At 42.0% G+C, this 25,900-nt stretch overlaps 2 protein-coding genes across 2 annotated transcripts in view; both read right to left on the bottom strand.

Moving 5' to 3' along the window:
• Positions 1-967: 967 nt before the first annotated feature.
• terf1 (telomeric repeat binding factor (NIMA-interacting) 1) lies at positions 968-4,563 on the bottom strand. The gene is made up of 6 exons (XM_034216405.1): positions 4,393-4,563; positions 3,562-3,651; positions 2,438-2,565; positions 2,232-2,318; positions 1,976-2,125; positions 968-1,180 (listed from the first exon to the last, which is right to left on the bottom strand). Exons 1-6 carry the CDS (start codon positions 4,547-4,549, stop codon positions 968-970), a joined length of 825 nt encoding a protein of 274 aa, XP_034072296.1. The 5' UTR covers positions 4,550-4,563.
• A 4,620-nt stretch (positions 4,564-9,183) lies between these two features.
• LOC117546244 (potassium voltage-gated channel subfamily B member 2-like) overlaps positions 9,184-25,900 on the bottom strand; it is a 142,498-nt gene continuing 125,781 nt past the window's right edge. The window contains exons 3-4 of the mRNA XM_034216409.1: positions 12,392-12,801; positions 9,184-10,991 (exon numbers count right to left, since the gene is read on the bottom strand). Coding sequence (XP_034072300.1) covers positions 9,500-10,991; positions 12,392-12,801 — 1,902 coding nt within the window. The 3' untranslated portion in view covers positions 9,184-9,499. The remainder of the gene's footprint in view (positions 10,992-12,391; positions 12,802-25,900) is intronic.

Here is a 25,900-nt window from a genome sequence, read left to right as displayed (position 1 = left end):
CTGTCTCTGCTCCTCCCTCCATTGCCTGGTTCTCCCACTGTCTCTGACCTCCTCCCTCCATTGACCTCGCCTCCTCCACTGTCTCTGCCCTCCTCCCTCCATGCCTGGTTCCCTCACTGTCTCTGCCTCCTCCCTCCATGCCCTGGTTCCTCCACTGTCTCTGCCTCCTCCCTCCATGCCTCGCTCCTCCACTGTCTATGCCTCCTCCCTCCATGCCTGGTTCCTCCACTGTCTCTGCCTCCTCCCTCCATGCCTGGTTCCTCCACTGTCTCTGCCTCCTCCCTCCATGCCTGGTTCCTCCACTGTCTCTGCCTCCTCCCTCCATGCCTCGCTCCTCCACTATCTCTGCCTCCTCCCTCCATGCCTCGCTCCTCCGGTTTGTATCCCGGTAGATGAACAGAGACTGATCAAACAGCACCGGGTGATTCTCTACCGCTATAATCAATTTTCCCTCCATTTTTTGGAATATGAGGAAATGACCTGCGTAGTCTCTCCCAGCATACACGTGGTTTGATTGGCTAGCGCTTGTACTGGCAGATTTGCATATGCGGGATTTGATTGGCTGATGCCAGCTTCGAGCAAGCATCGAGCCTCTAAAGTTGAACATTGTTCAACTTTTGATGCCGATAGACGCTCGTGATGCTTGCAAAGCCATGCCATGCTACCCACAATGCAGTTCGGCGAAGTTTACAAATCTTCACCCCATTTCAAATGAATGGGCGAAGCGTTGAAAGCATTGTTCGATGCCTGGAGTGTAGACGGGCCGTAAGCCTGTTGTCTTACCATGTCACATGTTTCATGGGCGCACCCTTCTTACCCTCATCCCACAAATGGTTGTTCCTCACAAATGTGGGTACCGTTGGAAAGGGAAGGAAACAGGCTTTCCAACGGTATAAGATTGTCATTTATTGCCCAAAAGCATTGTTACAAGAAAGAAATCATCTACTAAACACAAATGTCCTTAAGTTCATAAAACAGAATAACGTGGAACAGGAAGTAAATACACTCGGGTTGTTTCCCACGTTTTGTTCTTTGTTGTTTGGATGTTTTCGTCTTGCGTCGCGTCGTCTTGCGTCGCGTCGTCTTGCGTCGAGTCGTCTTGCGTCAAGTCGTCTTGCGTCGAGTCGTCGTCCTCCGATTTCTCGCTTTCCGGCGACGCCTGCAGCACCTTTGTGGCTTCCTGAAGCACGAAGAAGCCGACATTAACACACACGTAACTTAATATTACCTTTCCATACTCTTCTAAAGTAATTAACTTCCAGGTTCAATAAGTGTTGCTCTAATGAAAGCAGGACTAATGAGGCCTGCTTTCATTAGAGCACCCTTCTTAGTGTGACCTTGGTAGCCTCAGTGTTCATTAGACCCTGTGGAGCGCTCTGCCCTTCAAAGCTCATTCGATGACAAATGGTCACAGAGAGAGAATGTCCCATCAGCAGCTTCAGCCGGTCATTACTCCGCACACAGGGTCAGAGCAGATTGATGTTTGTGACGCCTGGACTGAAACATGATGTATTAGTCAAACAGGAAACTGCCTCCGGACTTTTTAGAAGATCTTTCCAACTTTTACGATCATCACCGTCTTTCCTTTTCGCCCCGTAGGGATCTGGCCTTCAGAGTGTAACCGTGAGTTGTGTCTTAATCTTTGTGTACTAATGTATAAGCCAATTAAATGATGTGTAACTGAAGATATTCTCATCTTAAAATCAGCAAAAGCATTGAATCCTTTTAGGGATCAAAGAACGCAGACAGGTTCAAATGAAGTTCTGTGTCGACATGCTTGCTCTCATCATGAATAAAGTCACGTCTAAGTAACAGAGGAAGACTTTCTGCATAACTAATCTTTAAAAAGGTCATATCATAAATCCTCTCTTAATCTTCTAGTGTCTAAATATACCAAGCTAGATCTGTTGAAACACCATCAACCAAATAAGCTTCAGTTACAGGGTCTTGTAGCCCTTGTATGCATTAGACTCACCTTGACAAGGTAGTCGGAGGGGTTTTTCTCCAGGTAGGCGTCCAGGTAAGTCTTAACTGTCTCCAGCAGGCGGGGGAAGCTGTAGGAATTGAGGAGCGGGTCGTGAGGGTCCTTCTTCTTCACCATCGACGACACCTTGGAACACAGGTTCTGTTGAGAAATGTAACGTTGTAAAGCATTAAAAACAACCAGGCCTTAAAGTATTCCAGTTTGGAGAGAGTGCTCGAGAAGAAAGGAGAGGAATGGGAACACAGACCTGCGGTAATGTATAGTTTTTCTCAAACCACTTGAGGGCCAAGCAGGCATGAGATATCTGGTCTGATATCAAGCACACAGCGACGGACTGGGAAGAAACACATCAGCAATCAGAACAAGTGACATCAGAAGCATGCTCATTCCTTATAGCTCAGCATCTCCAGAAGAACTTCAATCACATTTAGAAACACATCCTTGTGCGATTACCTGCACAAACAAAAGCTCCAGGATGTCGATGAACAAACGTTGCTCTGCCACGGTGTGCTTGATATCAGCCCAGATTTTGGCCGCAGACATCAGAGGCAACATGTCCTCATTCTCTTCAAACTGGACATCTGGAGAGAAGCAGGGAATTACACGGTGAAGGCAGGAGGTTAGCTTCTGGAGAGAAAAGACGCACACTAAAGATACACTTCAAACAAAGGTTTATCATCGTTCAAGCAGATCAAAACAGTGACGGCACGTCGCTCACATCTCACAGGATTCTATCTGAGCTGCTGCTAGAGATGTCCCGATCCCGATCCGCCCGATACTGGGTTTCAAGGTGGATCAGCAGATCCAATTAAATGTCATGGCTGATCCATAGTTAATATTTCCCATGATTCCATTGTTACGTTGTTTGTCGTTGTTGTTCTATTGCATCAGCCGCCATTATCGAGTTGGGAAAGTGGAACGGACACATATCGTTAGCTAGTTAAAATGTCTGCAGTTTGGCATCATTTTAAAATAACTACAAGTGAGTCGCCGACTGCGACATGCAAAGTCTGTGGTGTGGTCTCACGAGGTGGTGCTAACAGGGTCTCCTACCACACACCTAATAAAACATCTTACAAAGCACCACCCCGACGAACACGCCGCCTACTGTAAAGCCACTGATGGACTCCATCAACAAACACTGCGGCACAGCTTGAAACGAAAGGCTTTACTTCCTCGAGACTCCGAGAGATTTCGCAAGATTACTGAGCTGATTGTGGAGCTGAGTGTGGAGCATAGCAGGGGACGACCAGCCAATTTCACTTGTGGAAAACTCAGGTTTTTGTCGTCTAATAAATTATTTGGGTGCCTGTCTGTATCTTAATGTATACGAAATGAAATGCTGTTTGCCAACACAACAAGTGATATCGGAAAACCGGTATCGGGAAATATCGGGATCGGATCAGAACCTAAAAAATGAGACCGGGACATCCCTAGCTGCTACTAATTTCACATCCTCAGCCATAAAGTGTAAACAGATCGCAATGCATGTGAATGACACAGTTCTCTAACCATGTATTGCAATAACATGTGCAGAAATACGTCTAAGAGCGATGTCTACTTTTCGGACTCCTTACCTAACTGTCTGCCGTGCATGACTCTTGCGAGGAAGGCACAGATCATCGTTTTATCCTCATGGAGCTCCTTCGCCGGACACTCAGTGACCGCTGGAAACACAGAAATACACTCAATTGTTGTCGGACACAACGCCAGGTACTTGTACTGTGTTTGAGTATTTTAATGTCCATTTGAAGCTCTTCTCTCATCTAACTGCCAAATAAGTATTTTGTTCTCCACTAAATGTAATTACAATCCACTTCAACAACTGCGCCATTACATGCATTCCTCCATCTTTAATGATCACCCACGATGAGGATTACATTAGATCTGAAAAGGGCCAAGAGTACTTTGACCTATTTGTATATGCTGAGGCCAGTTTGGTAACTTTCATCAAACATGACTTGGAGTACTTTGTTTCCACCATTGCCTAACTTGAAATGAGGCAATGAAATGTCCTTTTCTCTTACATTTCACATATACAAAAGGTCAAGAATCTATTAAGGATAAGGGCAGACATTTTAAAGTATGAATGTACACATTAATACTGTAAATTAACTCTTAAAATCTTATTGTCATTTTAACATGAACATCGGGACCTTTACTTGTAGTGGAGTACTTTAGGACCCAAGTATTTTGACCAACCACACGTGGAGCTAACTTTAAATCATTGTATACTTCTGCTGGATATCTTTACCTATAGTTATAGTTATACCGACCCTAACCCAGTTATCATAATAAAGCGTTTATTAGTACATGCTAATAATCTGTCTGTTTGTAAACTTGACTGTTGTTGAATGCTAAGCTAAGCTAGCGACCGGCGTTAGTGTTGTTATCGGTGGAAAACTCACCCTCTAAAGTCTGAATTATCTCGTTGAACTCCTCAAACTTCCCCTCCTTGAATCTCCGACACAGACTGAGGAACATAAAGTCCACAATCCATCCCGTGGTGACAGCTCGAACTCGGGAAAACTCACACATTGCTCTGTTGTGGTTTTCAGCAGCCATGTTTGTTATTTTAAATTTCTCCTTCCTCTCTGGAAACGGTTTGATTCCCGCGCTGTTTTGTTAGCGCGTCACAGCACGCAGCGCCGCCCTTGTGGTCTGGAGGAGGAACTGCAACTACAGATTTTTTTTTACAAAAGTCCTTCAAATAGATTCAAAGGCTTTGTCATATGCTCAGTAAGTCCCAGGCTCCTCCAACAATGAAACTTAATATATAGGAGATAAAACAATATAAATAATAATAAACAAATACAATATAAATAGTGCACAAAGAGTAGAAGAAAATAGGTTGCAGACCAATGTGCAAGGAATGCAGATGAATTAAACTATATATGTGTCAGAAGAAAATGAATACAATAAGCTAAATGTTGCAGAGAATATTGCAAGTAAATGCAGGAGTCTATACACATGTAAATAGAATAAGATAGACAAGAACAGAATGTAAAATATGAAGAATTCCTTAATTTTTACATCATATTAAATTTAATATATCTGTGGGTTTTGGACTTTAAGAAAATGGAATGGACATTTTTGTACGGTGTTATTTAGCTGACACTTACAATATGTGTAATTAAAACAGGAAACTCAGAAAAGCATGCATGATACACATACTTAAAATAAGCTAATTATTGTACACTGATTATTTTTTGGTTAGGTTTAATGGCAGTTAAAACATTAACAACAATAACTCATTTTTTGTGTTTGGACCAATGATTCCTAACTTGCATATATGTATCCTGGGGGACAATTGAATAAATACAAATAAATAAAAACTATGTATAGAAACGCCAGACGTTAAATTCAGAATGTGCAAAAATGTTTATAAGAAAGACACAGAAAGCTAAAGTAATGTTATATAATGATCATATAAGTACTTTAACACATTTTTGTATTTATAAGAATGTATATTTAGAGTTTGTGCTCTATGTTCACTGTTCATTTATTTCACACAATTAAATCCAATGATCCTTAAAGGGCGTAATAATGCATCCAGAAAATGCAGATGTGACCTCTGAACAGCAGCTCATTTGTGCAGCAGAAAACACACAAAGGCTCGAGTTATATACACATTTATTTGTTATTCTGCATATGCTAATAGACGTAATGGGGAACAATGCTCTACAGAAATGTTGACATACATGTACCATGACAAAGTGTTCTGTGGTCACATAGTGTTCGGGCTACTACATGCATACAAAGATGTTGCTTCTTAAAGAAACAGTCTGCAGCTCAGAATGAGAACGCTCTCCAAAAGCTAAAATCAACGAGGCAGAATACACAGAATAGACGTAAGAACAAACGATGGAGGATCACGCATTTCAGGGAGTTTTGGAAAGCACGCATGAGTGACACGGACAATACCCGTTCTCTCAGAGAAAATAAACCTTTTTCTCACTCTGCACGGTTTCTTTGAGACATCATCCCAAGGAGATATGGCTGATCCGTCCCATCCTTAGTTTTCTCTGTCAGAATGAAGGACTACTCGAGGACACATGATTAAATAAGGGATGAGAGGTAAAAGTTAACGTACAGAAAATAAATGATGAAAAGGTTATCAACGAACCTAAAGAAAATGAAAAACTATGACGACCACCGCTGACCTCGCATTTGAACCAAAACAACGAATCTGTTTCCAAAGATAAGTGGATGAGGGTGTGGATCTTTGATTATTGATATTGATGAAAGGAAATATGGACCAACACTGATTTCATTCCTCCTCTTTAAGGGTCTGTATCTTTCAACCTGGACTCTCATTTGTTACCCGAACCCCAAGTGTCTAATAGGGACACCATGGCTAGTTAAATGGGCTTTAATGTAATTATACGAGGCAATTCCACGCTGATAATGTTTGTGTATGCCACTGACCGTTGTAGGTTGTTATGATACGTGTCTGGAAATGATCCTACAGAGAAATCTCCACGTTTAGCTTGATATATTCTCGTTGTTATTGTGGCTTTTTGTTGGAAGACAATGGTTTTAACACGAGTTAGCAAGAAGAGTACCTGTGTCGTTGCAGTACAGAAAGTGTTATTTAAAAGACATTGGCTGGATATTTAGCCAATACCAGCAGTGTGGATGCAAAGCCAGATGTCTCCCTAAACGACACCTTGTAGAAACAACATTTAATTCCTCGTTAGGGTCCGACATCAGTAATTCAATCCGAGTCTCAGTCAGAGGCAAAAACTAAATTTGTTTGCAGTACATCCACGAGAAAACATTACATAGACTTATTGCTTTTTACACCACTGTATTTAACCTGTAAGTAACAGTCTCAACAAAGCCTAAAACTCACTGTTCATGAAACTGAAAAAAGGAAGAATTCAGTGCTTTGTTTTCACATCTAACCTCGGACAATTGAGAAAGAAGTTTCCAGACCTTGCACTCAAGTAACAGTAGTGCAGAAATACTCAACTTAAAAACAGATACAAAGGCAGCGACCAAGATATACTTAAAGTACTAGAAGAATAGCCCATGGGATTACACTGCAGCCTGTTTCGTAGACCACACACACAATGTGATTTAGGGTCAGAAACATAAGGGGAAAAGACTCCAGGTTGAAAAACATTGACGTTAAACTCTCCTAGCTTTCCCTTATCCTCACCTTCCCTCCAACCCTTGATCACAGCATGGGGAATAACCCGTTTAGTGATCTCTTCCTGTCTGGTCAGTGAAAGCTCTCCTTCCTGCGCACTGACGGGCGGACACTGGATGCTTTTGCACAGATTACCCAGGAGGAGGGAGAACATATTGCCGCTCCTTTTCCCCCGGGAGCCAAGACATCAATGTGGATTTGACAACATCACCTTTTCAAAAAAAAGTACAGAAGTATTTGACATTAGCTGTGAAAGAAAAAACAGAGAATCGATCCAATTGGAACATCAGAGAGTTATAGAAAACCTGAGAACTCAATACTTGTATCTATTACATAAAGACCTGATTTCTCCTATAAAATTAGAATTTTCTGTACAGTGCTATATGAACAAAGCAAAATGACTTGCTACCTTCTCATAAACAGCGGTGTTATGAAAAGGCACGCATCATTTCAACCACCATATGGCAGGAAATTGTGGTCGTGCTCCATTTTGGTTTAGAAAAAATAGAATCACTCTCAACGTTAATTCACAAAAAACATAAAATCCATTTTGTGTGGCCATTGAAATAAGATGATCTTTAATATCTTAGATCTTAATGTAAATCTAACAGCGATATAAAAGGCCCAAAGTGGTCAATTTGGATTTCCCACAGATAAATTTAAGGTCCATTAATATCTGGCATTAAAGCATTATGCCAGACATATAAAAAAAAGTCAAATTGCATTGTGAGATTCTGGTAAATTGTAATTGCCTCATATTAAAGTTACAACATTTGAAAAATACAAGTAATTTTCTGCCTGTACACTTACAAATCCCGTAGACAGAAAATAAAGTGCCACATTTCTTGGCCTGCATAGATTGCAGTTTGCGGTATTGCACATTCCACACCTCTCTCTGTGAGAACAGAAAACATGAGAATAATAATAATAATAATAAAACAACGAATAAATCACCCACGTACTTCCTGTCCGGGTTTGTGTGGCGTTCACAAACCCACTACTAGTACTCAGCCAAAGTGTCACGCTGAAACACAAAGTATTCCAGCGATAGGAATCAAAAAAGGCAACAGACAACGGATATTTTCAGTCAGTGTAAAACGAAAGCCAGAACGAAGACGAGAGAAAGAGATAAATTAAACTCCTTTGGGTTTAAGTTTGACTGAAAATAGATTTGTTCACAATAAAACACAATAAATACAATCCAAGACACGACGGACATACAAAACAAAATGCCTTAAATGATCAGCAGGATGGGAGAAAGTTGCATGGACGAAACGACAGGGACACAATGCAGGAAAAGAAACCATAAAGAAGTCAAACTAAAACATAACTACCGTCATAATACATGGTATATGTTCCTATGCAGCTGAGATAGATGAAGCTGTGCTTGATTTGGTCCGTAATATCAGAAGGAATATCGTCTTGTGTTCGTCTATCCCTCCTGCCAAAAAGATCATTATAGTGTGAAGCATATCTGTGTGGTAATGACCACATCTACTGTGCTGAATAAATAACTCGGGTTTATTGAATGTCACTCACCTAACAGATTTATCTCTACAACCAACCTACGTTTATTCTTAGAGCTACTTTTAGATGTATATCTGAGAGTATAATACGATTGACTGTTAATGGAATCAAAAGGCGTGAGCAAGGTCTCAAACCTCGTCGTATCTTCTGAAACCATCGAGTAAATATCTAGATATTTGGCGACGACAGGTGTTTTTTGGGGAGGTGTTTTTGTCCATTGAATATCAACTGAACAGTCGTTATGAAAACCAAACGCAATAATGTTACAGTTTCATACAGCATTAATCACAGGAGAAAACATTACAGGGTCATCATGGGAACACTTTGCATTTCTGCAAAAGGTAATGATATGTTTTTTTTATTTTTTTTAAATAGGTCGCTACGATGCAACACCCGGTCTGAGCGCTTTCAATTTCCTCTTCACATTTGTACATTTGTACCTTCAGAGATGCCTTTAGATGTCCCAGTATTTACAGTGGAGCGCTTTCAGCAAACTAAGCACCGTAAAATATATGTCTTTTTTTTAAATGCATGCTTTTTACAGATAAGTCCCTCTGTGCATTTCCTTCTTTTGCTAGAAAAAGGAGACTGTCATTATGTACATCGGGGGGAGAAAAGTGTCTACATGTAAGTTGATGAATTCCCTCCAGAGCCTCCTCTCCAAATTCTGCACTGCAGTTTTCTTTTTCAGCAATACACAACGACACAAGTAAAAGGGACTTGTCATGCCATGCAAAAATATCTTTCACTACGACTGCACCGTGTCTTTTCTTCTGTCTGCCGGGCTGAGGTTGCAGTGGGTCTTATTGTCCAATGGGAAGCTTTCTCTACAGTCACATGCTGGTTTCGCAGCTCGGAGACAGGCTGCCATCCCCCGGTATCAGGTGGATATCGGATGTAAACATGTGGTTCTCTACTTTGTGTCCATTCTGGTTGCTTTCAGCCTTCACTTCCTCTCCTTGGGCGCAATTTTGTGCTGAATTGGGCGACAAAGGTGAAACTGAAGCGCCTGCAACCTCCATCAGATGCTTTTCCTCGTGGTTTTCCGTGGATTGATGTTCATCACCCGGTGGAGTGTCTACCACCAGCCTTTTGGGCGACAGAGGACATGTTTCCTCCTCTGAAATGGGAAGCAGTTCTTCGGTGCTGGGGATGAGAGGAGACGTCTCTCCGTCCGGGGTCTCGTCCTCCAAAATGCTGGAGCTAATGTCTCCAGGAGACGTAGTGCTGGGCGGAGTCAACGGACCTTCAGCGGGCGATTTGGGGAAGTTGGCGTTCAAACCTTTCATTGTGAGAGGGTCATTCCCCCTCGAAGCAGACTCCAAAGCGCTGCTTTTAAAGCTCTCCTCCTTTAGAAGCTCTGATCCGTCACCTGCGGATTCGTAGAGGCCATCTTTGAGTTTGACGCCCTCATCCACGGACCTCAGTTTGCTGAGATCCAGATACGGAGGTGCCCTCGGGTGCCTGAGTCGACACGGCCCAGTATCTTCCTTTTTGTAAGTAGAGTCTTTTCTGTCGGACAAGCAGGACTGCACCTCCGTCATCTCCAGCTCTACTTCCTCTTTTAAAGTAGCGTCGGGGCTTTGGGGTTTCCTCGGGGACACGGGCGCCGTCGTGCTCAAAGTGCTCATGGAGCTGTTGGTGTTGAGGTTGCTCAGAGACTGGGATTTGCTCATCTGGTTGTACATCTCCTCCAGTTTCTGCACATTCAGGTGCTGCGGGGTGCGGTTCATCCTCTGCGGACTCCCTGTGGTGTTGACGGTGATGTGTTGAGGGGAATTCTGCATCTCTGGGTTTTGGTTCGCTGGAGATTTCAGGTCTGACTCGGAGGAGGCGTGCCTGGTGGTGCTGCCCCAGCGTTCGGGCGACATGTGGTTCTCCAGGGAGGTTTTGTCCTCTCCTTTCTCCACCACCACGTCCATCAGCTCCATACTGCGCGCGAAGGCATCTTTTAGGTTCATTGACACGATGCTGCCGTTCCTCTTGGCTCTCTCCAGCGCCTCCCTCCTCTTTATGGCCTTCTCCTGCCTCTTCTGCTCCTTGTAGAACTCAGAGAAGTTGTTCACAATGATGGGGATGGGCAGAGCGATCACCAGAACTCCTGCAATGCAGCAAAGCCCCCCGACTATTTTACCAAGTAACGTCTGTGGGTAAATGTCCCCGTATCCCACCGTGGTCATCGTGATGGTCGCCCACCAGAACGACGCGGGGATGCTGGTGAACTTAGTGGCGTCTTCATCCTTCTCAGCGAAGAACACCAAGCTGGAGAATATCATGATGCCCATGGCGAGAAACAAGATGAGCAGACCCAGTTCGTTGTAGCTCCTGAAGATAAGATGAGAATCAGAATCAGGTTGACACGTACGAGGAGTTTGACTTGGTGCATACATACAAGTAAAACAAGAATTAAAAACACAGGTAGAGAACTAGAAACGTATTTATAATAATGCAGTTAGAGATAAGATAAGACTTTATTTATTGTTGTGCCAGAGTTACAAAAACACAATAATCAAAGCAGCATAATAATAGTAGTACACTAACAGTGCAGTAAAAAGAACAATTCAATAACTACAGGAAACATAGATGGTCTCATAATCACCCCAGTCCTCAAAGACCTCCACTGGCTTCCTGTCTCCCATCGCATCAACTACAAAGTTCTGGTCCTCACCTACAAAGCCCTCCACCATCTGGCCCCCCCTTATCTCACAAACCTTCTCACTCCTTATCAACCCCACGGTCCCTCAGATCCACCGCAGCCGGACTCCTATCCATTCCCACATCCACACTCTGCAGCTTTGGGGACAGAGCCTTCTCAGTGGCAGCTCCTCGGCTCTGGAAGTCCCTCCCCCAAGATCTCCGTGACTCTGAGTCCCTCACAGTCTTTCAGTCCCGCCTCAAAACACATCTTTTCAACTCTGTCTACCCATAAGCCCCCCCCCCTCTCAATCAACTTCCTCTTGACTGCCTTTTTATTTTTACTTACTTGTTTGCCTGTCCTTGTTTGTCTACCCTCATACTGTAAAGCGTCTTTGAGTTGTGAAAAGCGCTATATAAATAAAATGCATTATTATTATTATTATTATTATAATTAATGTAAATATTAACAGTAGTTCGTAGTGAAAAGAACGTAGTGGTAGTTACGTAATTGCACGTTATTTATCGAACATTATTAATAATAATTATAATGCACATGTTATAGCAGCGAGTGTTTTGTAATGATGGTAATGGTATTTATATAGTATATATATATATATATATAGGTTTTTTGGAGAAAGGGGCAGGTAATACCAGATTACGTTCTTCTGCTCCTTTTCGGGTTCGGTGTGTTTATAGAGACATGTTTTGTACATAATAGTTATACATAGAAAAGACAACTTAAACTGAACTAATGTGTGTTTAAAAAAGAGGAATAGTTTCAGCGGAAACTTAAAGGTACCATGGGGTCGGATTATAATTTTCAAAGGGGGGTTCGTTTAGCTTGAAACACTTGAAATAACTAAAGGAGAAAAGTAGAAAGAAAGTGAGGTCATAGAAAACTATTTCTGCTAAAAAGTGAGCGATGATTGAGAGTCAGAGCTAAACAGTTCAGATGTGTCTCACACCGCACTGTACCTTTCATGTTTGTAAAGCACTTTGAATGGCCTTGTGTTGAAAGGTGCTGTATAAATAAACTTGCCTCAAGTTGTGCATACCATGAACGGAACAAATACAAATGAAATATGTACCGTTTCAAGGTGAAGCCCAGAGACTGGAGGCCCGTGGAGTGTCTGGCCAGCTTCAGGATCCTCAATATTCTCATGATCCTGAAAATCTGCACCACGCGGCGCACGTTCTGAAACTGCAGCACGCTCTTGTTGGACTCCGTCAGGAAGAGGGTGACGTAGTACGGCAAGATGGCCAGCAGGTCGATGACGTTCAGCGGGCCTTTGAAGAACTTCCACTTGTTGGGAGAGGAGAGGAAACGGAGGAGATACTCCATGGTGAACCAGGCGATGCACACCGCCTCCACGTGAGCCAGCTGAGGGTTATCGCTCGCCTGACCAAACTCATCCATCACCTGCAAATCCGGTAGAGTGTTGAGAGAGAGAGCGATGGTGGAGAGGATGATGAAGAGGATCGAGATGATGGCCAGAATCTGGAAAAGAGAGGAATAACATGTTAGAAAAGACAACAGGAACATACGATACGATAATACTTTAATGGTCAGATCAAGTCTGAATTTGACTTGCATCCCAGCAGCTCCATGTGTAACATCTGTTGTGTCATAGAAGCTTCGAATGAAGAACAAAGCGAGTCCAAACTGAACGTGTTTACTTTATATATGGCTTACCTAAAGCCAGTTGAGTAGCACTTGAAATGTTTGGCTCTAGGAAACCTGATGTACTTATATGATTCTGTTTTCTTCAAGGTTGTGTCTTCCTGGTCGAATGCACTTATTGTAAGTCGCTTTGGATAAAAGCGTCAGCTAAATGTAATGTAATGTAATATTAATTTAACAGTTTCCAACAAGAACGGTGGAAGACGGAGAAAATGCACTCGACACATTCATTTCAGAACTACGGTGGCTGAGAGGTGCAATCGACAATTACAAAGTTTAACACTTTAACAAAGCTTGAGACAAATTAACATTTTATAAAACAAAATTACATTAGCAAAACACTTTTACCAAATAAAAAATTATTTAACATTAACAAAAACAAATTAACAAGATGCGCTTTAACAAACGAGAGAATCAAACCGGAAAGGGAATGCCCATCATACCAGAAGTGACGTGCAAGTGATTGACATAAACTTAAGTTTGTTTTGGCTGATAGACCGCCGGTACCTATGGACGGTACGAGTGTGTTTATGGTTGTTAAACATGTTTTGTCCGTTCTGTGGAAACCACCTGGGCCAAGTGACATGGTTTTGCTCATCACGATATACTTTCTTTCTATTTGGCGAACCTGTAACTTTCTTGTGTGCACGAGAACGTATCTCTTGCGCAAGAGAAAGTATATCGTGATGAGCAAAACCATGTCACTTGGCCCAGGTGGTTTCCACAGAACGGACAAAACATGTGTGGTGGCGTCTTGATCCTTGTCTACAATGTAATAGCCACCTCTATCGGGGTTGTGGGTTTTGACGCGCCTCTCTGTTACCAAACAATTCAGCGGAGATCGTAGTTGAATCAGATGAGCTTTATTCACTGATCCACACATACATACAGGAGGACACATTTCTTCGCTTCATAGTCACTAAAAAGTGTATCATTTTCCAAAGTAACAAAAAGAACACGATCAAAAGACTTTTCCATTTCCCCGTCGATCACCCTCAGCTGTGTCCTATCAATCTACCATATAGGCATAGCCATGCACGTGATACTGACGCACATATCACAAATAATAAGTGAGCCTTAAATTAATGCATTTTAAAACATAATGTGACTCACAAAAATAGCCGATAATTTACAGTATAATCTAATTTATATGATTATTAAGCCTAACATTCAGACAATAATAACAAAAGGTAAAATGGCTCTAACAACATGTTTAACAACCATAAAGGTCCATAGGTACCGGCGGTCTATCCCCCAAAGCAAACTTAAGTTGGTGTCAATCACTTGCACGTCACTTCTGGTATGATGGGCATTCCCTTTCCGGTTTGATTAACTAGTTTGTTAAAGTGTTCGGGAAATGTTAAGTGTTTCGGGAAATGTTAAAGTGTTTCGGGAAATGTTAAAGTTTTTTTCGACACTTGTAAATGTGTCTCGAGCTTTGTAAAAGTGTTTCGCATCTTGTTAATTTGTTTTCGTTAATGTTAAATAGTTTTTTCTTTGGTAAAAGTGTTTTATAAAATGTAAATGTGTCTCCAGATTTGTAATTGTCGATGGCACCTCTCAGCCACCGTAAGAATCATAACAGGAAGGTGTTGGAGCAGGACACATACATGCACTTCAAAATAAAGCGTTTCCTGTGAAACATTATACTCTTAACTTCTGTCAAGAAGCAAATAAACAAATGTTTGTACTGCCTTGAATAAAATAAGTTACAACAACATCAACAGACAAATATCAACACACAATACATGGAAAACAAACAAACATTTACCAACACCATCACAGAGAGAAAACGTGCTCAAAGAGCCTTCATTGGATCTGAGCTCTGTCGTTACTGAGAGGACGGACTGGAGCACACAGGAGAAGATGCAGTCGAGGCTGAATGGATGTAATGGAAATGAATAGACGTTTAGTTTGCATGGAAAGGAGACGAGAGCACGGAAATGGGAACAAATGACAAAAGAAGGAACTAAATGATTCATTAAATCAACTTTGATGGATGGATTTTAAAGTGAGGACGCCATTTAAATAGGGAGGAAAAGTAGGTCAGAAATCTATTTTGGAAACTGGGGAGGTGTGTGTGTGTGCACTGTCTGTGTGTGTGTGTGTGTGTGTGTGTGTGTGTGTGTGCACTGTCTGTGTGTGTGTGTGTGTGTGTGTAGAGGACACTGTGTGTAGGACACTGTGTGTGTGTGTGTGTGTGTGTGTGTGTGTGTGTGTGTGTGTGTGTGGTGTGTAGAGGACACTGTGTGTAGGACACTGTGTGTGTGTGTGTGTGTGTGTGTGTGCGTGTACACTGTCTCTATGTGTGTGTGTGTACACTGTCTCAATGTGTGTGTGTGTGTGCGTGTGTGTGTGTGTGTAGAGGACACTGTGTGTGTGTGTGCGTGTAGGGCACTGTGTGTGTGTGTACACTGTCTCAATGTGTGTGTGTGTGTGTGTGTGTGTGTGTGTGTGTGTAGAGGACACTGTGTGTGTGTGTGCGTGTAGGGCACTGTGTGTGTGTGTACACTGTCTCTATGTGTGTGTGTATGTGTGTGTCTCTGTTTGTGTATGTGTACACTGTCTCTCTCTCTCTCTGTGTGTGTGTGTGTGTGTGTGTGTGTGTGTGTGTGTGTGTGTGTGTCCAATGTGTGTGATGAGAGGATAAAAGGACTTTGGCTCCACCTGTTGGCTTCAGTCTATAAATCCCTCGCTCTCTCAGAATATCAATGTTTGCTTTCAGTGATAAAAGAAAAGTATCTTCAAACAAAAGACTTCTGTCTGCTCTCTCAAAAGAAGTCCCAATGCTTCGCTCTTGTTCCCTGTGCAGAACATCCTGTATAATCCTGCCAGGTCAGCGCTTTACCTTGACCGGGATTGATTGACCTCGATGGATTAAATGTGACCTTAATTGTCCGGGCAGAGGTCTGTTTTAAATGAGAGAGTGTGACAGTGTGATGCAGACTGAGAAGTATCTTCTTTAGTCGCACTTTACAGCGCTGCAGGGATTAGCTGATGCCCTTTTTCTTTTCACAGCTCAACTCTGAGTCTCCTCCCACACAGGTGAAGAGTATCTGTCCTGCACACTATAGTACTGCAATACTTCAACAACTCCAATCCAGAGCACGGAAACAAGTCCTCTATGACCTGAGCTATATACAACCTATCAAAATCTAACGAGAAAAGATTGAAGAGTCAAGATGGGAAAACAAGGCTCGCTGAATACTGATCACGCCGTTTCCTTTGTGACTAAAAGCGAAAGCAATGCAGGGATAACGCTCAAGGACTTAGGGGTCAGACATTTCTATATAGTCCATCCATTAGCCTCTGGCACACAGGGAGAAAAGTGGCTGTATTTTCATGACACTGCCTGAAATAGAGCTACGAAATTCCCTCTGTTAGGCGAGAGAAAAGGGGGGATGAGACGCAGAAGTGTTCCCATGGCTCAGCAGAGGAATCACTAAACGAATGCCTCTGCTGCTGATTAGGTTAAACCTATTAGCAGCTAAGTGAGGCAACCTGTGTCTCAGAGAGGATGCACAACGCTTCACGACTTCTGGCGAGAACATTTGAGGCTCGTCGTCCGGTGCCAAGCCTTCGATCCCGGAGAACCTGTCGCAGAACACCTTGGCACCGAAGGTAGAGGAGTAGATTAGGTATAAAGGGAAGTGGTAGCGTGCAAAGAGCTCAACCGTGACTACAGACTTTTTAGAAATAGCTCTGGTTCAGGAAGGGAACTTCAGGGAATCATTTTCAAAATAGTACCAAGCAAGGAATGAAGCCGAGCAACTTTGAGATGCATCGTGACATAACAACGTTGATTTTGAGCAAAGACAACTATGAGAAACTGAAAAAAACGACAAGGTGCAAGAGTGTAAACATCTACTAGTCCCGTAAACAAAAATATCCAGAAATGAAGTACGATTCGGCAGCTGCATGGATTATTTCTCACCCTTATCATTCGCAGAAACACAACTTGGTGAACTGTTTTAGTAAAATAAATCCAAAAACAAGCTGTCAAGTTGATTTGGTTCAAAATAGTTTTAAGCAAGGAGTGAAGCCAAGCAACTTTGAGATGCATCGTGACATAACAACGTTGATTTTGAGCAAAGAATACTATGAAAAGCGCGAAGGTGCAAGAGTGTAAACATATCCTTATCATTTGTAGAAACACATTTTGGTAAACTAAAATGAAAAACAAGCTACCAAGTTTATTTGGTTTCAAATCTGTGAGTAGAGCATGGAGGTTTCTCTCAGTTTATAAGCTTATTGCTAGTAAATTAAACAGCCCTAATTATTCAGACACTTCAACACGTTCTCACTCCCAACCCGTCACATGTTGACGGTCGGTCAGGGCCCCTCCACGTCACTCTATTAGCACAGGGTACCCATAGACCTTCATAGACCTCCCATAGCGTTGATAATAGACGCCATGAGAACGCTCCCCGGCAAATGCTACCCCAACGGTCGGTTGTTGAGCCCTGGATCTTGAGTCGTGGCTGTGGTCCTGGATCATAGATCCTGGATGGATATCCTCGTGGATTCATCTTCCTATTATACACACATGCATTTCCAAACATTTGGACTACCTATGTTGCAAATGTATTATCTTTTCAATTTACACACGGCATCTATTGCACGTCTGTCCGTCCTGGGAGAGGGATCCCTCCTCTGTTGCTCTCCCTGAGGTTTCTCCCATTTTTCCCTTTAAACTGTGGGTTTTCTTCAGAAGTTTTTCCTTGTACGATGTGAGGGTCTAAGGACAGAGGGTGTCGTATTGTCATACTGATATTTTGTACAAACTGTAAAGTCCACTGAGACAAATGTAACATTTGTGATATTGGGCTATATAAATAAACATTGATTGATTGATTGATTGATTGATTGTTATTGTCAATATTAATATAATAATGTTTTATTTTTTAATAGTCACACTCGATTTCGCCGATGTTCTTGTTGCCCCAGCTGGTCGACACCTCTTTGAGCAGAAACAAAGGCTACATTAATGTAAATCAATGTTAATCCATGTGTGTGGTTTGTGGAATTAATGGACGTGCCGTTGTGCGATTGTGTTGCCAGGCAACGCAATAATTTACAACCTCTTCAACTACAACCCTAATTATATTTAAAAACATTTTAGAAGGCCTCACGAAATACTTTAATGTAAATTAAAATGTAAATGTGAAAGGGATGTGTGTAATGTGGTGATTGACATTATTCACCACGGATCTATGGGTTGGGGTATTGTTCCACACGGACATTTTAGTTAACCGGACTTCCTGTTGATGTGAAATCCGAAAACATTTAAAAAAAATAATACTTTATTCCGAGTTTGCTTGCTTTTCTCTTTGAAAGTCATCACATAACGGCATTGTAATACCCGGTTCGGCTGCATTAAATATTACATATCTGCCGTAGTTCTGTATTTATAGAGCTCTGATGAGAAGACTTCTGGACCAGGGGTTCCCAACCTTTTTTCCCAGTGTGTGGTTTAGAAAATAATACAAAATTAGAAGGAAAAAACGATGAAACAATACAGATTTCAGTATTCTGAGCTCCTACTCTCCCCATAACTGACGGCAACAAAAGTCCTACATTATTCAATTAAAATGAAGAAGTAAACACAATAAGTGTGGCTTGATATTGAGTAAGAAAAAGGTTGATAAACGCTGTGAGAATGGATCTGCAGAGAGCATTTAGCTGCGATCCCAACTCGTCTATTACCAACGTTCAGGGAGCTCTATGTTGAAAACTGACTCAAGGGGTACCCTGTGCGTAATATGGTGACGGGGAGGGGCCCTGACCGCCCGTCAACATGTGACGGGTTGGGAGTGAGAATGTGTTGGAAAAACCTCCCTTTAGGTCAATCATTCTTTAAAAGGATAAATAATCGTTATTTAGATTCTCACCTCCCGCCTGAGAGGACACAGTTCATCTTTGACTCCTCAACACTTTGCAGCAGGTGAGCCCTTTAAAGTGACACACACACACACACACACACACACACACACACACACACACACACACACACACACACACACACTTTTTTAGCGCGAGGATGATCAACGCTGAGGTGGCTTGCATTAACCTCCTGTAATTGAGTGGGAGTCGTTAAGAAGATCCATTGCTTGGACTCAGTCTGCGCTGCCCCTGATCTGCATGTGTGGAGGCATTAAGAGAAGCATCCCATGCCGTGAGAGCGGGATTAAAAAAAGAAAGAAGCAGAAACGAGCCGCGTCTGTTGAACTGGAAGTGACCCAGCGAAGGGAAGAAGAAACTAAAATAGAGGCGTGTGGCGCACAGGTTCAAACCCCACTGCAGTCAGCATGTCGTTGTGTCCCTGGGCACTTCACCCCAAATTGCTCCTGTGGCGATTGCCCACAGTATTGAGTACGTAAGTCGCTTTGGATAAAAGCGTCTAACAAGTGACATGTAATGAAACGAGTCTCTGAAGAGGAGGTCAAAGAGTAAAACAACAGGGATTAAAAGGTCACTAGTCCCCTGATCAGTTTACCTAACTCATCAATGCTACCTTTTGAACAAGCTGTATAAATATTGAGACGATGAGATCGAGTCACACATTGTACTGGAATTATCAACTGTTTTTGAAAAGAAAACATCATAATGAAATGCAAAATGAAAGCTATCATGAGTGAGAAGTGATTCATACTTAGTATGTCCTTAAGTAAAGTAGTTGTATGGCCTTTCTCTGTCTCTCCTGTGCAGGATCTGACCTCTGACCTCAGGATGCAGCCAGGTCATGTTAAGGCCAGTCGTACCTGATTGGCTTAGACGTGGTATAAACGTCATCACATGATTCAGCTCTTTAACAATGACTGTGCAGAAACCAGCTTCAACGAGGACAGATGGAGAAAGAGGGAGATTTATCACATTTAAACAATACCCTGAGGTATCTCCCTGGGTACTCAGCACATTATGAAACACACTTAAAAAAAGAAAAGAAATCACTTGATGAGTGTTGTTAAAAAAACTAAAACCAGCTGGCTCCATCCCCCTCAAGGGACAGCTTAAAAAACGCTTTAGTAGAATATCTGTTGGTGAACACCCACCCTCACAATTTCATCCAACAGCTCCTTTAAGGTAGCATTAGACCCCCGAGACCTAAGGGAGAGTGTGAAGTTGATCCAGAGGAGAAAGCACTGAGTTAAGAGCTCTCTGGAGCCTCTCTGTGAGCCTCTCTTCATTTCAATCTTCAGCCGCCCGACATCTCAACAACTACTCTAGAAATGGTAAGAATCACCTTTCCCCTCTTCTTTTAAATTCCTGCAGGAGGAATAAAAAAAGTCCGACTAACAGAGGTGGGAATACATATATATAGTAGTGGAGTACAAATACTTTGTTAAGTACATGTTTCTGGTATCAGTACTTTACTCCACTACTTATTTTTCTGATTACTTTTACTTTGACTTCTTACATTTTGAACACAAATACATGTACTTTCTACTTCTTACATGTTGAACTCAAATACCTGTACTTTCTACTTCTTACATGTTGAACACAAATACCTGTACTTTCTACTTCTTACATGTTGAACACAAATACCTGTACTTTCTACTTCTTATATGTTGAACTCAAATACCTGTACTTTCTACTTCTTACATGTTGAACTCAAATACCTGTACTTTCTACTTCTTACATGTTGAACACAAATACCTGTACTTTCTACTTCTTACATGTTGAACCCAAATACCTATACTTTCTACTTCTTACATGTTGAACACAAATACCTGTACTTTCTACTTCTTACATGTTGAACTCAAATACCTGTACTTTCTACATCTTACATGTTGAACACAAATACCTGTACTTTCTACTTCTTACATGTTGAACACAAATACCTGTACTTTCTACTTCTTATATGTTGAACTCAAATACCTGTACTTTCTACTTCTTACATGTTGAACACAAATACCTGTACTTTCTACTTCTTACATGTTGAACTCAAATACCTGTACTTTCTACTTCTCACATGTTGAACTCAAATACCTGTACTTTCTACTTCTTACATGTTGAACACAAATACCTGTACTTTCTACTTCTTACATGTTGAACTCAAATACCTGTACTTTCTACTTCTTACATGTTGAACTCAAATACCTGTACTTTCTACTTCTTACATGTTGAACTCAAATACTTGTACTTTCTACTTCTTACATGTTGAACTCAAATACCTGTACTTTCTACTTCTTACATGTTGAACTCAAATACCTGTACTTTCTACTTCTTACATGTTGAACCCAAATACCTGTACTTTCTACTTCTCTCATTTTCCAAACAGCTGGTTCCTTTAGTCTGAATGTGTGTTTGGTGCGTGATCATTATTCTTTAGAGTCATTGCGTGCCTATTGATTTGAACACGATCCGTGTATCCATCATTTCCTGGTCTTCTCTAAAGAAGAGGGACCAATGGAAACGTTGTCATGTTGCCGTTGTTCAGCATGGAAACATTCATTAGCTAACAATGACATTATTGTTCTATTAATATAAAGGGAGGTCAGGTACTCTTTAAAGCAGCTGCTAGTTATGGGTACTTTTTACTGAAGTACATTTCAAAGCCTCTTTACTTTGACTTGAGTAAAGAAGTTTAGTCAGTACTTCTACTTTCACCAGAGTATTTTCAAACACGAGTATCTGTACTTCTACTTGAGTAAAGTGTGTGTGTTCTTCTACCATCTCTGCCCACTAACTCCTCTCTAAGTGTCCTGTCATCAGTGACAGCCTGTGGTTACGCCCCTGCAGCTGCATCATACATCAGTGAGACGGAGGAAAGAGGAGAAATAACACATGGCGACACACCGGGGGAAGGGTATTGATTGGGAGCACATCACATTATGGGCACTGAGCCGAGCCCTTATTGATCTGAGAGCTCTTATGAACCATGATCCACCTCGGAGGTCTCCACTCGCTCCCTCCCTCTTTTGTGTCATCAATTTGTGCCCCGACAAATTGAGCCGTTCCTCAGGTACGATCATTTTTTGCTGCGAAATCAATCCGGGTGATTATGGCTATGGAAATGCGGATTGATCTCGGGATCCTCTGTGCTATTTCATCTGCTGAGACCACCGCTTCCAGGGGGATAACTGCGTCAATGGCATGCTTGAGTGTTGTGCATGCATTAAAACAAAGAGTACTTAGTTAATTAAATGAATTAAAACCTTAACTTTACATGAACCAGTCGGCGAGTTCACTCCATGACTCAGAAATAGGTTCAGGAGGACCCAAATGGCAAAGTCTGTTAGCGAGCCATTACCGGCAATTAATGAGAGCACTAAGTGAATATGGCATTCTTAAGGAAGCTGGCACACACACTTTAAGAGAGATTTATAAAGCATGGATAGTGAGTTTATGACTTGAATACATGCACCCTTTAGAGCAGTGCTTCTCAAACTTTTCTCAGCCAAGTACCCCCTGACCGATCCAGAACATTTTTGATCGAAAAAGCCTATATAAATAATTACAATATAGTGATGTTCCCTCAGTGTGTGATGTATTAACTCATTACAACAAACTAAGGATATTTTCACTTTATGCATGAAAAAAAATAACATAACACTTTTATAAAACAGGAGTTTTTCAATTTAAGTAATATGTTATTGTGAAAAACTATCAAATACAATACACACATTTGTTTATATGAGGACCCCCTTGGTGGTTCTAGGAATGTTTTATATAAAATTGTGTTTTCTTTTTAACTTTATTATGATTATTTTTTTAATTAACCTTTTTTTTTTTTTAAATCTCGCGTACCCACTGCAGTACCCCAACGTACCCCCAGGGGTCCGAGTACCCCCATTTGAGAATCACTGCTTTAGAGAGTCGAGACATCTTCACTCGCGCTCCGTCAGGGTTCTGCTGCTCGAGTGCCTTTTTCTGTGGCGAACGTCCAAAGACTTCACAGAAGAGCAGAGAGATATTTGGAGGAATGCCCACAATTTGGGCCTCAATTTTAAAACCATTAGTCTTTGGACGAGATCATTGAGTTCATAAAGCAGTGGGGAGAAAAATGGCAAAGCTGATTCGACTGAAACTGGTGCAATATGTGCAATTGGAAATATGCAACACAATCTGATAAAGGGAAAGACTCCATCTGGCAAACTATTTTTGGCAGCTCCAGTGGGAGTTCAGTATTCATAATAAAAGCTTATTATTTGGAGGAAAAGCCATTGAGCTGCTGGTATATCTCTGACAGGGCAGTCAATAATTGAGGAGGATATAACCCGTAATGTGGCGTCTTTCATACTGTGTCACTGACAATTTAATTTGTCATCAGCTCAAAGTATATGGCGCGTCCCTCTGTGCGTTGCAACCTTTAATCAGCAGCGTCGGCCCGATGTGTGAGGGTCGATCTCAGCGAGGTGCCGCACAATCAGCACGAGAGACAAAGTTTGCACAAAGCTTAATGGACACAACTCTCTTTTCACTTTCATATCGCCCTCGCTGGAGGCATGCAGCAGCGGGGGTTGGGGGGGGGATATATACAGCAGAGAAAACTAGATAAATAAGCAGTTCTCATCAGCAGTTTGCAGGCCACCCTTCGCTCCCAGAGTACTTCATTTATCCATTATATTACAGGAGAGATAACAGAGCAAGGAGCAATAAAAACCCTCTTCAAATGGCCCTTCAACGTTATTGAGGGGTCTCCCTGTTGTGTTTGCTTTTCTTCCCATCGTTGTAAACACAATGTGCTTTTCTCTCACTCCCCCCCTAAAGCCCTTTCACTCCTTTGCAGGATTTATTAATACAGATATTTGTTTGTGTGGTTTTTGTAGCCACAGGGAGGAAAGTGGGCTAGTATGAAATATTTATAGTGCGATCATCCGTCAGGCCAGTGTAGCTGCACAAACGTGCCTGAAACGCAACAGAAAACAACTGTATTACAGCTCACAGGAGGGACAAGGGCATGATGAGAAGATTTAAACATCACATCACATCGAACACAGCTTTTTTAAGGGTTGGAAAACAGTGAAGGGCCCCAATCCACATTGTTGAGGTTTCCCCTTTCCTTCAGTGTGTTATAACGGGTTGTGTGCATGTTACCCTCAGGAACATAGTGACATAAATAATAAATTCACATGTACGTGAATAGGCTAAGGGGGTGGGACATCTCTAAGCTGTTGACCAATCACAACAGAGCCGGCCAGCTAACCAATCAGAGCAGCTCTGGTTTCAGACAGAGGGTGAAAAGAGGTACTGCAGCACAGGCAGTATGAGAGAACACTACATAGTGATATACACCTGAACATCAGCAGGAGAGGACTCTTTAAAGTAGAGACACTACATACTGATATACACCTGAACATCAGCAGGAGAGGACTCTTTAAAGTGGATACACTACATAGTGATATACACCTGAACATCAGCAGGAGAGGACTCTTTAAAGTAGAGACACTACATACTGATATAAACCTGAACATCAGCAGGAGAGGACTCTTTAAAGTAGAGACACTACATACTGATATACACCTGAACATCAGCAGGAGAGGACTCTTTAAAGTAGAGACACTACATACTGATATAAACCTGAACATCAGCAGGAGAGGACTCTTTAAAGTAGAGACACTACATACTGATATACACCTGAACATCAGCAGGAGAGAACTCTTTAAAGTAGAGACACTACATACTGATATACACCTGAACATCAGCAGGAGAGGACTCTTTAAAGTAGAGACACTACATACTGATATACACCTGAACATCAGCAGGAGAGGACTCTTTAAAGTAGAGACACTACATACTGATATACACCTGAACATCAGCAGGAGAGGACTCTTTAAAGTAGAGACACTACATACTGATATACACCTGAACATCAGCAGGAGAGGACTCTTTAAAGTAGAGACACTACATGCTGATATACACCTGAACATCAGCAGGAGAGGACTCTTTAAAGTAGAGACACTACATACTGATATACACCTGAACATCAGCAGGAGAGGACTCTTTAAAGTAGACACACTACATAGTGATATACACCTGAACATCAGCAGGAGAGGACTCTTTAAAGTAGAGACTCTACATACTGATATACACCTGAGCATCAGCAGGAGAGGACTCTTTAAAGTAGAGACACTACATACTGATATACACCTGAACATCAGCAGGAGAGGACTCTTTAAAGTAGAGACACTACATACCAGAGATGGGGACTCGAGTCTGTGACTCGGACTCGAGTCGCACTTAAGTCGCACACACAGAGACTTCAGACTTGACTTGGACTCCTGCTCAAAAGACTTCGGACTCGACTTGGACTCGTGTTTTGGGACTCGTGAACAATCATTGTGTTTTCTATTTTTGGCGTATTAAAGGTGGGGTAGGTAAGTTTGAGAAACCGGCTCGAGATCGCTAGAATTTGAAAATACACAACCGGAGAAAATCTGCCACTTCCTCACAGAGCCCCTCCTCCAACACACACGAACGCGCACATGACCAATGAGGGCACGAGATCAGTTTGTGCCCCGATGGGAGGCTGACAGGCAGGTAGGCCATCCAGTTACTTTAGCCGGGCAGGCTATCGGGATGTTAAGAGCATTCCATGGAATATAACAAAAAGTGTATCTCGAGCCGGTTTCTCAAACGTACCTACCCCACCTTTAACATTAACATTATGGTAACACCATGGCGACCGGCGGCACACCTGCAGCTGTACCGCTTGCAGGTTCAACTATAAAAACTTCGAACAAAACGCCGGCGGCACCAACAAAAGGAGCGCACACTGCAAAGTCTGCAATATTAAAATCAAGGATGCTGGTGCAACAACGTCAAATGTCATCAGGCACTTGAAAACTCACCCGGAGAGGTCAGTCACATTAACGCATATGGACGGTTAGCAAACATGTTTAGCTCAGCATCAGCTATGTAATGTTAACTTAGCTTGCTACTAGCTTTGTAACTGAATATTTGAAAAGATGAG

Source organism: Gymnodraco acuticeps, unplaced genomic scaffold (assembly GCF_902827175.1).
Source record: "Gymnodraco acuticeps unplaced genomic scaffold, fGymAcu1.1, whole genome shotgun sequence".
Taxonomy (NCBI): domain Eukaryota; kingdom Metazoa; phylum Chordata; class Actinopteri; order Perciformes; family Bathydraconidae; genus Gymnodraco; species Gymnodraco acuticeps.
Note: the sequence above shows the minus strand (reverse complement) of the source record. Positions and strands in the feature narration are given on the sequence as shown.

Coding starts and splice junctions, on each gene's coding strand:
- terf1 (XM_034216405.1), bottom strand. CDS start 4,549: ATGGCTGCTGAAAACCACAACAGAGCAATGTGTGAGTTTTCCCGAGTT. Junction 3,652..4,392: donor GATAATTCAGACTTTAGAGG/GTGAGTTTTCCA, acceptor CTGTGTTTCCAG/CGGTCACTGAGTGTCCGGCG. Junction 1,181..1,975: donor CCTCCGACTACCTTGTCAAG/GTGAGTCTAATG, acceptor TTCGTGCTTCAG/GAAGCCACAAAGGTGCTGCA.